The sequence below is a fragment of the Cyprinus carpio genome, chromosome B5 (genome assembly GCF_018340385.1).
Source record: "Cyprinus carpio isolate SPL01 chromosome B5, ASM1834038v1, whole genome shotgun sequence".
NCBI lineage: Eukaryota > Metazoa > Chordata > Actinopteri > Cypriniformes > Cyprinidae > Cyprinus > Cyprinus carpio.
In genome coordinates, this window is record NC_056601.1 from 10,225,470 (window position 1) to 10,242,961 (window position 17,492).

At 44.2% G+C, this 17,492-nt stretch overlaps 1 protein-coding gene across 2 annotated transcripts in view; it reads right to left on the minus strand.

The window, feature by feature from the left end:
* LOC109080057 (fibrinogen C domain-containing protein 1-like) overlaps positions 1-17,492 on the minus strand; it is a 75,407-nt gene that overhangs the window by 4,738 nt on the left and 53,177 nt on the right. For both annotated transcript variants that reach the window (XM_042724243.1, XM_042724242.1), the window contains exon 6: positions 2,647-2,826. In XM_042724243.1, coding sequence (XP_042580177.1) covers positions 2,647-2,826 — 180 coding nt within the window. The remainder of the gene's footprint in view (positions 1-2,646; positions 2,827-17,492) is intronic.

Sequence of the window (17,492 nt, forward strand, 5' to 3'; positions counted from 1 at the left end):
CATCAGTTTCTATTTTAGTAAAAGGGTTAGTCTGCACTACAATGGTACATCGGTAGATAACCATGCACGTATCTCTGAATGATAATGGCATGGATGTGCCACCGCTTTCTTTTATTTTGAGAATTTGTATCTTGCAGATTCTTTTTATTACAGCCCTTGTGTCAGGCAAGTATTTCGAGATCCAAAATTCTTTCAGAATTCTGTGGGGCAAGGGTCAACTTGTGGGTCAATGACAAGTCTTCTTCCCTCAAGAAGTGTCTTGTAGCATCAGTCTTATCTGATGGCAACAGACATTGGTTGTGGTGGGCCAACAGAAACAAACCTTTACCATTTCTGTGGTTGAAAAGGGGATTTGGAAAGCCATCCTGCCTGCTGTCCACTTCAATGGATATTTTGGCAGGAGGGCAGGTGGTGATGTGTCTGTTGCCCTATAAACTGTTCCTTTCAGCTCAACATGAATAGAGAATATAATCCAAACAAGAGCTAGAACAAAGTGTTCCATGGAGATGGAGAGAGACAGGAAGAAAAAGAAAGTGTACCAGAATGAGTACAATAGCAGTAAATGTCAGGTGGTATTTCTAAAACGCTATGGGATTTGTTCAGAACCAGTTTAAGTTCAACCTTTCATCCAGCTTAAAATACAAGGGACAATTCACAGAAAAGGAAGACATTTCCAGAACGAAAGCTCTAAACCTCAATTCCTCTTCTCTAACAGCCCATGACCTTGAAGATCTCCAATCTTCTGATCCACAGTCAGTTTAACTCAATAACATCAAAGACAATATACAGAGAAACGGATCCCAGACCGGTGCTCAATTTCCCAGTGGAAACGCGCGTCATTCAAGCTTGACAGATTCTGTCCGCAGCTATGGGAAAAAGCCATTAGTCACACTAGGGTCGCACGGAGCCCACAGAAAATACTTATATTGCTGCCGTTGACATTTCGTAATTAAGAGTGTTATATCCAGACATGTCCTTGCAAACTCTCAGATTCGGTCACATGCTCTTGGGAATCACTTTTCATTTGTCAAGGGGATACTATTGTCTCAGAAAGCCTTCAGGTGATGTGGTAATATCACATGTGACTCTCTAAAAATGCTTGGTATAAATGTGTAACCTGCATGAAACATACCGTATGTGCACAAACTTATGCGTGGGTTTATTTGTGCTCACATGCCAGCGTGAATAAAGGAGTCACCTTGATGCTGTCTGTATTTTGAGACGTATTAGGCCCCACCAGGCCGGCCCAGAGCACAACTGTCTGTCAAAATTCAATGCAAATGATCACAATAATATTCTCAGCGCTGTGATTAGGGGAGACCTGTCAGGCAGCAAACAGGAAACCCAGCAGCTCAAGGGCAAGAAGATGCTGCCCAGCAGAGACCACCTGCTCACCTGACACCAGCGCTATAGACATGATCCAATTCAAGCCCGGATATACCTGCTGTACAGACAGGAGATCTCTCACCTCTCTCCTTCACGCTCTCTTCATGGTGAATTTGTGTGTTTTCCTCTGCACCTGCCCTTGAGTTCAAACTCAGAATGCTCTTTCTATTTCTGTTTATCTCGCTGCTCTCTTGTTTCTTACAGGACTCTGAGGAGCTTTCCAATTCAGTTTGTGTCTGTTCTTGACATTTGTCTTAAGTCAATGGTAGTAATCGACTGGGAGGCATTTTGTGTGTGTGTGTATGTGTGTGTGTGTGTGTGTGTGTATGTGTGTGTGTGTGTGTGTGTGTGTGTGTATGTGTGTGTGTATGTGTGTATGTTTATGTGTGTGTGTGTGTGTATTTGTGTGTATGTTTGTGTGTGTGTGTGTGTGTGTGTGTGTGTGTGTGTGTGTGTGTGTGTGTGTGTGTGTGTGTGTGTGTGTTTGAGTTTGCGAGGACTGGGTGATAATATCAGATTTCTAAATAATCCCGATAATGGCTGTTAAGATTTTTTTTATGTTTTTTTTTACTTTTCTTTAATGGAAGCATTAAAAAAAATAACTTGAGATGTGGATGAGTTTGCAGTCTGTTTTTAATGTGATGCAATAAAAAGATAGTGTACCACAAAATAATGATAAGGAACGTCTTACTATTGTATGGTCCCTGGCAGACTGCATGCAAAAACATTCAACATGACCAGTGTAGTCTGATTTATGAACAAATGAGCTGGTTCTTTTTAGTGATAAAAAAGATACATTGTGACAAGTGAAGTCAGAATCATACTGACTATAGAAATTATTCAAATCAGCCGGTACTTTTTAAAGAGCACTTTTTTTTTTATCAAATCTGAATCAAATTGAGAGCTTGTGAATCAGAATCAAATTGAATTAGGGAATGTGTATTGATACCCAGTCTTAGTGTTTGTTTTTGTGTGGTGATTTGCAGAGGACCTGTGATAGAGCAATGTTTTGTTTGCAGCTAAGAAGTAACTAAAGAGTGAATAAAGTGCCATGATTATTCTGTCTATGCCACCAAGCACTGAAATGGACTAATTGTCTGAATGAATAAGCACTTATTATTGTTGACAAAGACGTAATCATGCTAACTGATTTGCATACCGGGTCTTTCAAAGTTATTGTGTTTTAAATAAGGCATACTAATTACACAATATTGAAGATATTGATCCATTGTCTGTAAATATAAGAATATGTTTATGTACCTGCAGTTCCGGTGTAATCAGCGATGGTGAGGGGGTAACCGTCATCCTCAGGATCAACAGAGAACAGTCCAACTCCAAACACACCATACTGTGCAAAAGCTGTGCTGTTCTCGAAATCTTCAAGATCTATGCGCAGTTCGTAGTTTCCTTGGATAGAGAGGGCATGGATTTGTTTCAACCCTGATGAGAGAAACAGAGAAAGAGAATAAATTTTAAGATTATTTTTAGTCATAGGAAGTATAATTGGATTATGAGTGTAAATTATGAATTAGGGCTGTGAATATTTTAATATGTTAACCCAAATAAATGTAGAGTCAATGTAAAGTTTTATTTGTTTAATAGCACTTTTTAAGTACTAGCAAGTACTATGAGGTCTATACTGCCAATACACATAACGTTGTTAAATAGATTTTTTGTTTTTTAAGATTTTGAGCATAAAATTACTAATTCCAAACAATTAATAATATATTTTAATAATTTTAATATTTAGAAAGCCAACTGCAAATTATCAGATATTGTTATTGTTAATCCGTCACATCAATTTAATTAATATATTCAAATAATAATGTTTATGGATTTACGATGAACATCGCATAAACCAAATAAAATAAAAGTCTTTTTAGTGTTGCCTTTGTGAAAATTAACTCAATGATTCAGTGTTAACTCATTACTCCTATTCGAATGAGAGATGTCTCATTCGAATTTATGAAATTTGGAACACACAGATAGAGGACAGTCTCAATATTAACCATAGAAAATTTGGAGTCTCTATCTCAAACTCTCTAACGCCATCAATAGGTCAAATTTGCACATTTATGCTAATAATATTTGAACCGTAATATTTAAAAGCAAAAGTATTTTTTTCCTCTGATTTCTTCACTCATGCAGAGTCGAATGCATATCAAAATTTACATTTCTACAGGTCAAGATTTTTCACAATTTAGAATTTTCTTAAAAATCTACGTTTTGGAGCTCATCTAGATGGTTTTTCCAATATTCATCAAAACTCAGATCATCTTTAGAGCATTCTGATAAAAAGTTATCAAAAGATTTTTGATATACCAAACCGTTTTCATAAAGCACGTTAACGAATTTGAAGAAGTTTGTGCAAAAATTGACATGAAGCTATATCTCCGTAACACAATTATATTGATCCATTGTCCTCTCTACACACGTTAGCAGTATAAGTATTGATTCATCTATGCACACTTACTCCTGTGTGGCTTAATCTTGGAGATTAATTTTAAGTAGCCAAACTCAGAATGCAACAGACAAATAGCATGAGCATAAAAGCCACAGGAAATGGTGAAAAAAAAAAAAAAAAAAAAAAAATAATCATAGCCTCCGTGAGCAGAAAAACTGAGTCTGCATTAATTATGTTAATTATTTGTAATGTGTTAAACAGCCAATATGAATCGCCAATATGAATGCAAAAAAACATTGAAATGCTCAAACATCTATTATTATGCAGAGTAATGCATTAAAGCTGAACTGAAAACAACCAGGTCTTTTTTTGTTGTTTTTGTTCACATTTCCAGCACCAGACCCATACACACCGGATAGAAAAAATCTTGCAAAACCGTCCTCAGATATAAACTCTGAGTTGAATTATCAAAATTAATTTGACGTGCAGGGCGCAGAGTAACTACAAACATATGAGTATCCGCACAAGGAAATTGATAGAGAAAAGCATGAATGAATTAATGAGGATTAAAAAAATTAGGAGGGAAACAGCAACTTTCCATGAGTGCATAAAAAACTGAGTCTCTTCTTCATTCAAAATATAAATATAATAATTTATTTTTGAAAAGAGGAAAAGAAACCTGCTACTTTCACATGTAATTTAAACAACTTTTATTCAGGCTTAATTAAAACCCTTGAGATTTTCCCTGAGGCTCGTTTGGAATAATTAAACATTGGGAGTATTTTACGCCCTTCTTGCTTTTCTACCAAAGAAGGGGCCAAACAGGCAAGTCTGTGCGCATAAAACTCAGGTGTGCCAGAATTTTCAATTAAACATTATTGTGAAGACATTTGACTAAGCTACATTTTGTCTTGAATTATCATACTGATTGCTCAATTAACAAGAGAGAGTGAATGTGAAGCTGTGCTCCTGGATGGCTTTTTCAGGTGAATGTTTTATCGTTGATTATTACAAACCAAAGTCGAATTTATGATGAAAGTTTATATATATATATATATATATATATATATATATATATATATATATATATATATATATATATATATATATTTAATCATTTACATTTAATCATTTAGCAGATGCTTTTTATCCAAAGCGTTTTACAAATTAGAACAATAGAAGCAATCAGACCAACGAGAGAACAACAACAGTATAAGAGTGCCATGACAAGTCTCAGTTAGTCTAGCACAGAACCCGTAGCAAGGTTTTTTTTTTTTTTTTTCCAAGAATAGGATAGACAAGAAAAGAAAAGGTAAGTGCTAGTATTAGTTGGTCAAGTGCTGGCGAAAAGATGAGTCTTTAGATGTTTTTTGAAAATGAGTAAAGACTCGGATGTTCGAATTGAGATTGGGAGGTCATTCCAGCTAGGCACAGTCCAGGAAAAGGTCAGTGAGAGTGATTTTGAACCTCTTTGGGATGGCACCACAAGGCGCCGTTCACTTCCAAAAATGTAAGCTTCTGGAGGGCGAATAAGTTTGAACTAGTGAGTTTAGGTATATTGGTGCCGTGCCAGTAGTCGTCTTGTAGGCAAGCATCAGTACCTTGAATTTGATGCGAGCGGCTACTGGTAGCCAGTGTAACCTGATGAGGAGAGGAGTAACGTGAGCTTTTTTTGGCTCATTGAAGACAACCCTCGCTGCTGCATTCTGGATCAGTTGTAGAAGCTTGATAGTACATGCAGGAAGGCCTGCCAGGAGAGCATTACAATAGTCCAGTCTTGGACAAGAAGTTGGGTGGCTTGCTCTGACAGGAAGGGTCTAATCTTCCTAATGTTGTATAGGGCAAACTCCTAGGTTTCTGGCTGTCCTGGAAGGAGTTATGGTTGACGAACCCAGCTGTATAGAGTAGTTGTGATGTAACGATGGGTTAGCTGGAACCACCAGCAGTTCTGTCTTAGTATATATATATATATATATATATATATATATATATATATATATATATATATATATATATATATATATATATATATACTTTTTTGACATCAGAACAGGGAATCATTCCTTGATCAAAGATGAAAGGCATAATGACTGTTTTATATATGATATGTTTTATTGAAGTTACAAAAGTGATTCAGTCAAGAACAGCAGTTCCCTTTCAGTCGGTCACTCTCGACGCCACGTCGGTGACCGACGAAAATGGGATATCGCTTCGATAGACCAATCTACTTCGAGTGTAAACTAAACGAGCCAATGCACATTGGCATGCAATTATTGCATCCAGCTGCCGCTGATCACAGCGTGAGTATAATAAGGCAGCAGGTGCAATGCATACCAGCTTTTCGTTTCGGAGCCGAGCGTTAGTATCGTTCTGCTCAACTGTGTCTGCTGTGAACTACGAGTTCAGCACGCTCTCGTAAGCTACATGTGTTGGCGAGACGGCGCTTCAGCGGTGGTCGTTCCAGCGTCGAGTGGATTGCACACTTCAGGCTGCACTACCCCCTGTCGTGTTGCAAGCGGCCAATTCCCCTGTGCGCCTCAGCACTAAAAGAGCATTTCCTAAAGAGCAAATTTCTCTAAAAGAGCTTCATGGGTGCGTCTTTGTAAAGACGACGGATCGTCCTTATAAGGATGCCGTATCACCCGTGCGTTTCTGGGTGCGGTCGTTACCTGGCAACGGGTGATGGTCACGATTGCTGCCTCACGTGTCTGGGCAAACACGCTGAGGTAGCTTTCGTGGATGAGTCATCTTCTCTCTGCGGGAAGATGACCGTCTCGGAGCTGCGAACCAGGCTCTGCTTCCTTCAAAAAAGGGGGCGGAGTCCCGTTGCCGCTGCCGCGATTTGGGGCTCGTTCTGGCGGCCGACAGACGAAAACCATTTCCAGCAGTAGCACGGGCGGTTTGAGGATTATAGTGGTGGCAAACCCCGCAGGGAACCAACCCTCTGGGGACCATCACTCCTCTTGCATCTCCGATCCAGAGGAGTAACCCACGGAACGCGCTGGGCCCTCTTTAAAGAGCGTACCAGTGGTATCCAGTGGGCCTCCCCCTGACCAGATGTCGATCTCAGCATCGGAGGGAGAGCTGTCAGATGAAGATTCAGCTGTGCTGCTGCCCTCTGGGACGGTGGCGGAGCCTGAATTGGATCCGGAGATGACAGCTATGCTTTTCCCCGGGCCGCCGAGAAAGGGTAGGGCTCGAGTGGAAATCTCCACCGCGTCCCGAGCCCTCGAGGCAGGATGATTGGTTTCTCAAGGTGGCGCGCGCTGGTTTTCAGCGCCCCACCCTGGTGCCTTTCTTCCCGGAAGTGCATGATGAGCTCACCAGGTCGTGGATGGCACCTTTTACTGCCAGAAACTGGCTGGTGGGCTCCTCCTCCCTCACCACCCTCGGTGGCAGTGCAGCGAAGGGGTATTCGGTGATTCCCCCAGTGGAGCGGGCGGTAGCGATGCAAGTGTGTCCTAAGTCTGCCTCCTGCTGGCGGGGAGACCCGGTGCTTCTTTCCCGGGCCTATAGGCATTCGTCTGGTCTAACCGGCGGTGCCTATATGGCTTGCGGGGAAGCTGCTTCTGCCTTACACGCTGTGGCGTTACTGCAGGTGCACCAGGCCAAGGCACTGAAGGACCTGCACGAGGGTGGTTACGATCCAGAAGTTCTGAAAACTCAGAACCGCCACTGGCCTCGCGCTCCGAGCGACGAAGGTCACCGTGCATTTTCTGGGTCGTGCGATGTCCACGCTTGTGGTCCAGGAGCGCCATCTCTGGCTGAGTCTGGTTGAAATGAGGGACGCCGACAAAGATCAGTTCCTTAATGCCTGTGTCCCAGACCGGCCTCTTCGGTGACGTGGTCGAGAACCTGGCCCAGCAGTTCTTGGCTGCACGGGAGCAGAGTGAGGCGGTCCAACTTTCTGCCCGGCGGGCAGCTGCTGCCTCCACCCGTCCGCCGGTTGCAACGCCCCAGCCTGCTCGTCACCGAGGGCGGCCCCCTGCGTCCAGCCGCTCCCGCGCCGCATCCGCAGCAGCCTCCAGCAAGTGGCGCCGTAGAGCTGGGCATAGGCAGGCCGCCCCACCCGTCCTGGGCCCCCGTCAAACCTGGCGGTGAGCGGAAGAGCAAGAGGCCCCGGGACGGGTGGCCCAGAGAGAGGTAGCCGCTTTCTGGGGGATGGTGAAAGCACCTCTCCCTCCCCTGGAGGAGGGCCAGGGGAGAATCTGGAAATCTCGACGAGAGAGCGGTTTTCTCTGTCTCTGGGTCCCAGGAGGGCACGGAGAGTTGCGGACGGCCAAACACCGGACCTCACTCATCCTCCTCCTTCGCCAGATGGCAGCAGCGGGCGGTTCGAGAGCGTCAACAAGGGCCCTACTCACGCACCCTCTGCCAACCCGTGGAACCAGGTGAGCCCTGCACCCCACACTCGCACCACACTCAGGCCTGCTCACAAGCCGCCCGAGATGGGTCCCTGTGTTCCACCTCGCTGCCCCACTGCGGGTACGGCTGTGGTTCCGCTGGTCCCGCTTGTACGGTTTCTAAGCGCCTGGTCAGCGCTACCCAGCCCGTCTCGCTGGCTCCTGCGGATCATCAGCCTCGGCTATGCGATTCAGTTCGCCCGGCGTCCCCCCAAGTTCAGCGGTATCCGCTTCACTACAGTGAAAGCGTCCGATGCCCCTGTTCTGCGGGAAGAGATCGCAGTCTTACTGGCGAAAGACGCGATAGAGCCGGTCCCTCCAGCCGATATGAGGACGGGGTTTTACAGCCCCTACTTCATTGTACCCAAGAAAGGCGGTGGGTTACGACCGATCTTGGATCTGCGAGTTTTGAACCGGGCCCTTCATCGGCTACCATTCAAGATGTTGACGCAGAAACGCATCTTCGGGTGCGTCCGTCCCCGAGATTGGTTTGCAGCGATCGACCTGAAGGACGCGTACTTTCATGTGTCGATCCTTCCGCGCCACAGACCTTTTCTGCGGTTTGCGTCTGAAGGACAGGCATATCAGTACAAGGTCCTGCCCTTCGGGCTGTCCCTGTCTCCCCGTGTCTTCACGAAAGTCACGGAGGCGGCTCTTGTTCCCCTCAGAGAGCAGGGTGTTCGTATTCTCAACTATCTAGACGGTTGGCTGATAATAGCACAATCTCGGGATCAGTTGTGCGAACACAGGGACCTGGTGCTCTGGCACCTCAGCCTGTTGGGCCTTCGGGTCAACTGGGAAAAGAGCAAACTCTTGCCAACGCAGAGGATCTCTTTTCTTGGTATGGAGTTGGATTCGGTCGAACAGACAGCACGCCTCATAGAGGAACGTGCGCGGTCGGTGCTAGCCTGCTTGAATACATTCAAGAGCAGGACAGCGGTCCCACTGAAACTCTTTCAGAGGCTCCTTGGGCATATGGCGGCCGCAGCGGCACTTACACCGCTCGGCCTATTACATATGAGACCGCTCCAGCACTGGCTTTATGGCCGAGTCCCGAGGTGGGCGGGGAAGCGCGGCACTCACCGGGTCCAAGTTACACCGGCCTGTCGCCAAAAACCCTCACCCTGTGGTCAGATCTTGCGTTTCTCAGGGCAGGGGTGCCCCTAGAGCAGATCTCCAGGCATGCTGTGGTTTACACGGATGCCTCCACCACCGGCTGGGGGGCCACGTACAACGGGCATGCAGTCTCAGGGGTTTGGACGGGCCCGCAGCTGCAGTGGCACATCAGTTGCCTAGAGTTGTTAGCAGTGCACCTTGCCTTGAACCGTCTCAAAGGTCACTTACGAGGCAAGCATGTGCTGGTCCGAACGGACACACACGGCGACCGTTGCGTACATCAACCGACAAGGTGGTCTGCGCTCCCGTCGCATGTCACAACTCGCCCGCCACCTCCTCCTTTGGAGTCAGAAGGTTCTGAGGTCTCTTCGTGCCGTTCACGTTCCAGGCCTGCTCAACCGTACAGCCGACGAGCTGTCTCGAGCAATGCTCCCAGGAGAATGGCGACTCCATCCCCTGACGGTCCAGCTGATTTGGAGATGGTTCGGAGCCGCTCAGGTAGACCTGTTTGCTTCTCCAGAGACTGCTCACTGCCAGTTGTTCTACTCCCTGACCGAGGGAACTCTCGGCAGGGATGCACTGGCACACAGCTGGCCGCGGGGCCTACGCAAGTATGCGTTTCCCCCAGTGAGCCTTCTTGCACAGACACTGTGCAAAGTCCGGGAGGACGAGGAGCAAGTCTTGCTAGTGGCGCCGTATTGGCCCACGCGGACCTGGTTCCCCGAACTGGTGCTCCTCGCGACAGCCCCTCCTTGGCCGATTCCTCTGAGGAAGGATCTACTGACTCAGAGACGGGGCACCATTTGGCACCCGCGTCCAGACCTTTGGAAACTCCATGTCTGGTCCCTGGACGGGACGCGGAGGTTCTAGGTGACCTGCCCCAGGAGGTAGCGAACACCATCACTTCGGCAAGAGCACCGTCTACGAGACACGCTTACGCCTTGAAGTGGAACCTGTTCGTCGAGTGGTGTTCTTCTCGCCGAGAAGAAGACCCCCGAAGATGCCCGATTGCGGTTGTGCTTTCCTTTCTGCAGCAAGGGCTGGAGCGAAGGCTGTCTCCCTCCACCCTCAAAGTCCAGGATGCCGCTATTGCTGCGTACCATGACCCCGTGAATGGGAAGTCTTTAGGTAAGCATGACCTCGTCATCAGGTTCCTTAGAGGGGCCAGGAGGTTAAATCCTTCCCGGCCCCCCTCCATACCCTCTTGGGACCTGACTCTGGTGCTAAAATCACTACAGCAGGGCCCATTCGAGCCTTTGCATTCAGTCGAGCCAAAGTTTCTTTCATTGAAAACTGTGCTCCTGCTTGCACTGGCCTCCATCAAGAGGGTAGGGGACCTGCACGCATTTTCGGTCGACGATTCGTGCCTAGAGTTTGGGCCGGCTGACTCCCAGGTAATCCTGAGGCCCCGGCCCGGCTACGTGCCCAAGGTTCCCACTACACCCTTCAAAGACCAAGTGGTGAACCTGCAAGCGCTGCCCCTGGAGGAGGCAGACCCAGCCCTAGCTTTGCTCTGTCCCGTCCGAGCATTGAGATGCTACGTAGACCGGACACAAAGCTTCAGGACCTCAGACCAGCTCTTTGTCTGTTACGGAGGCCGGCAGAAGGGGAATGCCGTCTCTAAGCAGAGGATGGCCCACTGGATTGTGGATGCCATAGCCCTGGCTTATCAGGCACAGGGTGTGCCTTGCCCGTTCAGGTTGTGAGCTCACTCAACAAGAAGTGTTGCATCCTCCTGGGCGCTGGCTTGTGGCACCTCGCTGACAGATATTTGTAGAGTTGCGGGCTGGGAGACCCCTAACACTTTCGCTAGGTTCTATAGCCTTCGTGTAGAGCCGGTATCCTCCTGTGTTCTCACCTCAAACGGGTAGTGGCACCGAGAGGCCCCGGTTAGTGTCGGCTTGCTAAAACTGCTCCAGAGTGTCCGTACTGTAGACCCTGTTGAGATCCTCCATCACCCTAGGCAGCTGGACACGGCGGAACGTCCGGCGCCAGGCCTTCATGATGAATCCGTGAGAACCATGGAAGGCTGGGTTCCATATTGAGACCTAAGCGGTACTCGTATGCGTATAGTCCACGGTATAGCCTTAGAGCCCTGTGTTTCCCCGGCAGACTTCTGCCTTTCCAGGAGGGTTTGAATCACCTCAGATTTTTCCATATACACCTAAACGGATGCTATATGTGTATTTGCTCCCGAGACCTCCTTCGGGAAGGATGGAGCCTCCGCAGCGTCCCTGTTCCAAGTGGAACGGGTACGTTTTCCCAGTGTTATCCAGTCTCACCCAGTGAGGTAGTGCTTTGACAATGGTGAGTGGAGCTACTTGTTCCGAGCCCCGGCCTACACCTAATAGGGGCGCAGGCGGCTCGCACAGGGCACTGGAAGGGGCAGCACCCATGGCGCTTTGGTAGGGATCCCATTTTCGTCGGTCACCGACGTGGCGTCGAGAGTGACCGACTGAAAGGGAACGTCTCGGTTACGTATGGTAACCCTCGTTCCCTGAAGCAGGGAACGGAGACGTCACGTCCCGTTGCCATGGTTGCTGTACCACCGCTGAGCCGCCGGGTCTCCGGCTCGGCTCGGCTCCTCAGCGAAAACCTGGTATGCATTGCACCTGCTGCCTTATTATACTCACGCTGTGATCAGCGGCAGCTGGATGCAATAATTGCATGCCAATGTGCATTGGCTCGTTTAGTTTACACTCGAAGTAGATTGGTCTATCGAAGCGATATTCCATTTTCGTCGGTCAACGACGTGGCGTCTCCGTTCCCTCCTTCAGGGAACGAGGGTTGCCATACGTAACCGAGACGTTTTCATGATCATGTAGCACAGCAACATCATGTTAGCGTGTAACCGCGATAGAAATGATAGTCTTAAATCTCTATCAGTTGATAAATTTCTGCCGGTTAATTGTGTCAACCGGTATTTCGCCCACACAACAATTAAATTAGACTAACCCTAATTCAAACTCTAACCTTAAAATATGTTTTTGCATTTTCTGAATCTAAAAAAATTTAGATTTTGCCAGGTTTATCTGACCTCTGGGGACACATTAGTCCCTAACTCACAGCTAAGCCAACCCCCAAACACATATTTTGAAAGGGAGAGAGAAAGTGCACATGATAGATCGTATATACTCTTGCTCTTCAACAGCACACATTCTGTGCCTTCTGCCAGATGCCCTGCTATTGTGATATGGGCAGTCAACAGCCATGAAGCCTGGGCAGTTCCTATTTGCCAGTAAACATAAATAGACACTGATATATTGAGGCAGAAAACGGATTGTGTGTTGAGCACAAATTTAAGAGAGCAGCACAATAAAAAGCCTACGGCATCGGCAGTCACACTGCACACCTGTGATAAATACCACTCTAAAAATGACATATTCCTGCAATTATGCAGGGAAAAATTGGGTCAGAACAATCCATAAAATTTCAAAGCTCCTCTAGGTTTCTATACACACAAAAACCCACTCTCAACGAATACAGATATCATTCTAAAACAGGAAACAAAACATTTATTCTAGGTGCGCATAATAAACATGTTAAATTGTTAGTCATTTAAATAATACTGCTAGACAGCTAGACAGACAAAAGACAACATCTTGATTCTGATTAATGTGTTAATGTCTTCAATTTGCAACTAATTTGAGTGATACAATTGTCTGGCTCATTATCAATTCATACAGACCGTGCACGACTATACTTCTCTTTTTGCCACGGTAAAAGGTTCAAATATTAATGATTTATTTGCTTAGTTTTTAAAAGTATTTTGCGAGGGAAATGCATTGAGCGGTTATAAATATCCCTCAAGCCATTTTTCCACATTCACATGGTTTTACTCCAGGAAATAGACACAGCACTTGAATCATTACACTCTATCTTTTTCTCTTTCTGTCCTCTTTCAGTGACATTTCTACAAGTTAAAATATTCATAATGCTTTTTCTCTCTGTGTGACTCTGCGCAAAAGAAAAGGAAAGAAAGAAGAGGGGAAGGGGACGGAGAACTCATAGGAAGCAACGTGAAGTGTGTGTTTGGTGAAGAAGAATGAACAGGAGGCATGAATAGTGCGATGGAGAGATGGAGGCCAGCCGAGAGGGCAGAAAGTGGAGGGGTGTCTTTGAACACCTGTCTATTCTCTCTCTCTCCCATCAAAATGAGAGACGAACGGAAAGGTTCTCCCACAGACTTCAAAGGGAGAAGCTCAGGGGGGGAAAAATGCAATTTGCGTGAGCTTACACACACACACACACACACACACACACACACACACACACACACACACACACACACACACACAGAAAACGCCAACGTGCTGACAAGATTCAAAGGTTTGTGATAAAAAAATACAAAAAAATCCCCATGCATACTCACAAATCTGCAAAAATATCATTCGCTTTTCCTAGTGACCGCTGTAAAGAACTTTTGGAAATGCAAGCTAAATATTAACCCATTGTTATATTTCAGGCCACTCTTCGGCTTTAATCTGATTTCCAAAAGCAGATTAAAGCAATATTCTGGTTTGCAGAATAAAGAATAAAGATTTGAGAATAAAATTAAATGGTGGCAATAATTTAAATAATTTATATAAATTAAGGTAGGATATTTATATAAATTAATATAAATAAGGTAGGATATTTATATTAATTTATATAAATTAAATAGGATAATTTAAAAACCTTCAATTAACATAACTGAACATTCATTTATAATAGTAGTATTTTTGTATATATATATAAAAATCAGTCAGTAATGTAGCTTCTGATGTGTCCTGAAGAACAAAACTGAAGACATAGGGATGTATGCCCTGAGCTACACCAGAGACCTCCGGATCAGTGTAGATGAGGATTCATCACCTATTTTCACTGTGTTCTAGAATCCAGTTACAGAAGGAAAACCAAAGTTTGAAGTGCAGCTCAGAAAAAGTGACACCTGAGGGGGAAAAGCAGCTATGTAGTCTCTAACTCACTTCCTGACACATAGTACGTGTCACACATGTGTAGATGTTCAAAAGCAGAGAGCACAGCCACAAAAATGACTCACCTGCAGAGCTGTATGCAAAAGCAGAGTATCTAGCCAGAGTCACAGACGAGTTCCACTTGAGACATAGTCTGTCTTTCCAAACATTGCCAATGTACCTCTAGTAGTCATTATTCAAAACAACCGAGGGCATTATCCTTTTTTCTGACTAGAAAAGGAAATCCCTCGAACTAAATAAGATGTACTCTTAAATGACATTTTTCTTTTTCTTGAAAATGTGGTTTCAAGAAGCTGCCATGATGAAAACCTGAAGAGCAAGGTACTACAGTACGTCTACAGAGGACAGATAAAAAATATTATAGTTTACAGTTTTATGAGTTTCAAAAAAAAAAGAAAAACTCACAACATGATGGCTGTTTCTCAGTGCATGCTCTCCAGCCATATCAACAGATGAGCAAACAAAAAGATGAGAGATGAGATCACAGGGGTCATATTTTCTGAATCAAAGGTAGAACTGCAGCTTAATAGTAACTATGATAAAAGCTCAGCACATTTACACATAATATGAACATAAGTCATTCATAAAATTAAACGGTTTAATTTTCCTCCATATAATTGCATTTTGAAAGAGTTTTGAATACATTCCTGATGGCAAAAACACACAGCCTTAAAGGGATAGTTCGCAAAAAAAATAAAAAAAATCGTAATTTACTCCCCCTCATGTTGATCCAAACATATATGACTTTCTTTCTTCTGTGGAACATAAAATAAGATACTTTGGGGAAAAATGTTGGTAACCAAATGTTTAATACAAACAAACAAGCAAAGAAACAAACAAACAAATAAATACATACATAAATAAATGAAACAAAATGCAGAGACATTTCTCAAAATATCTTCTTTTGTGTTCCACAGAAGAGAGAAAGTCATACAGGTTTGGAATGACATGAAATTTAATACATTTTTGAGTGAACTGTCCCTTTAAGGTGGTCTAAGATGGTCTCACAGCGTGGCTAAGCTTGTCTTTGGTTAGCCTGACAAGTGCTCAAAACAGCTCTAAAACCAGGCAAAAAAAGGTCTGCAAACCAGCTTAAGCCGGTTTCACATGTATTTTTTCCATCATTGATATTGTTTAAATAACATTCAGACTAATTTTATAATGCTTTCAGTTACTGATAGATTGTAGTACTCTAAACTCCATTTAACATATTTTAGCATATTTAAATCTTTTCAGCAGAATTGTGCTGATTTTCTCCCACAATCAGTGCTGAAAACATGACAAAAATGTGCTGATTTCCTCCGAGAGTGATCCAAGAGCAAAACAAGATGATTAACAGAGATGATTAGTACACTAATGGAGGCTATTAAGGAGAGAAAGAAAGAGAGAGCAGCAGAATGAGAAGAGGTTGGGGATCTGAAGGGGGAAAAAGCATTTAAAATGGACAGAGATGATATACAAGCAACTACAAATGCAATGTCATCTGTGTGTCCACAGTCGGGTGGATTAAGATAAATCATTTCATAACTCTGAGGTCTCAATGAGGTATTTCCAAACACAGCACATGTATGCTTGAGCTCACTTTGACCTCTGTGACACTGGATTGACACTAATGCACACACTCACTCACTCACTCACTCACTCACTCACTCACTCACTCACTCACGCACTCACTCACTCACTCACTCACTCACTCACTCACTCAAACATCTATCATCTCAACATCCTCCCTCTCTTCCCTTCATTCTCTTCTTACTTTTTATGCGTATCATATTTCTTAGCAATATTAAAACCCAATGACACCGATAGTCAGCATCAGTTGGTGCATTATGGGAAGTGCACTCGTTGTCGTGCTCGGGTGTGTGTGTGTCTGTGTGAGAAAGAATTATGGAGGGGGCACTTGTGACTCCACACAGAAAATGGATGCTCTTTGTTAGGGAGTCATAATTCATAGTGCTATAATTGATAGGGGAGTGTGAGGATTTACAACCAGAAAGAAGAAAAGAAATAAAAGAGAAACTGCTGATAGAGACAGAAAGAGAACACAGAGTGAAATAGAAAAAAAAGGAAGCGAATGTGTCTAAATAGGACATGATAATGATCTCTCATCTCCTCTGTCATATCTTCCATGTGAAGTGCGAATAAGCTCCCCAGTGAGTCACTTTAACATTGTTTTTTTCACCCTATATGATTAAATCAGATTTGGATTGAATAAGACAATGTCCCTAGATAATGTTATCAATGACAGAGCTCGTCTTAACTGTGCAAAAAGCAGGGTTTCAAGCTGATTCTTATAACCAAGAAGGATCTATTTTTCAGCAGCAGGACACAGTGGGTAGAGCATATACTCCTGAAACACATAAAAGCCTTTGTGTGAAATTCCCTGAGTCAGTCCTGTCCACAGGTACATGTGCAATATTTGTTTAATCTAATAAAGATCTGTCAAGATTATTTGGATTTTACAAAATGACCTTTAAAATACAGTAACCTGAAAAGGGACATCTATTTATTTATTTATGCATGCTGTTAAACACACACACACACACACACACACACACACACACACACACACACACACACTTTGACATTTCTGTAATAACTGACAGATCACGGCATGAATTCTGGTTGAGAAAAAAATATAAAGTGGAGAATCTTTCTTGATTTATAGAATGTACATCTTTAACCATGAGAAGATCTTGCCTTGACCTCCCACATGAAAGGATTTTTTAACAAATGACCTTCCTGCTGGCCATATATGTATTATTTTTTGTTTTCATTTTGTAAAATCCAAATAAGCTTGACAGATCTTCATTAGATTAAACAAATATTGCACATGTTTTTCTCCCACATTTCTATTGACCATATCAGATGAACTACAAAAATGAAAGAAAACTGAATGACTTCATAATCCTTGCCACCTATCCTTTGTTGAGTACGAAGCTGCCTGGCTTTGTGCTTATTGTTGAAAATCTTTAACTTCAAAGTTTGCTACTTTTGAAGTAAATCTAATTAATGATGGTCAGATAACATAATGCAGGTATATTTAAGGTGGTCTATGACTCCTGCTTCTTATCAGACATAAAATCAGTGCAGTGGAGGTACTGCTAAGCAACAAGCGGTAGACATTTAACGCCAATCCCAAAGGAGTGCATGCTGCCCCCCCCCCCCCCCAAAAAAAAAAAATAATAAATAAATAAATAAATAAAA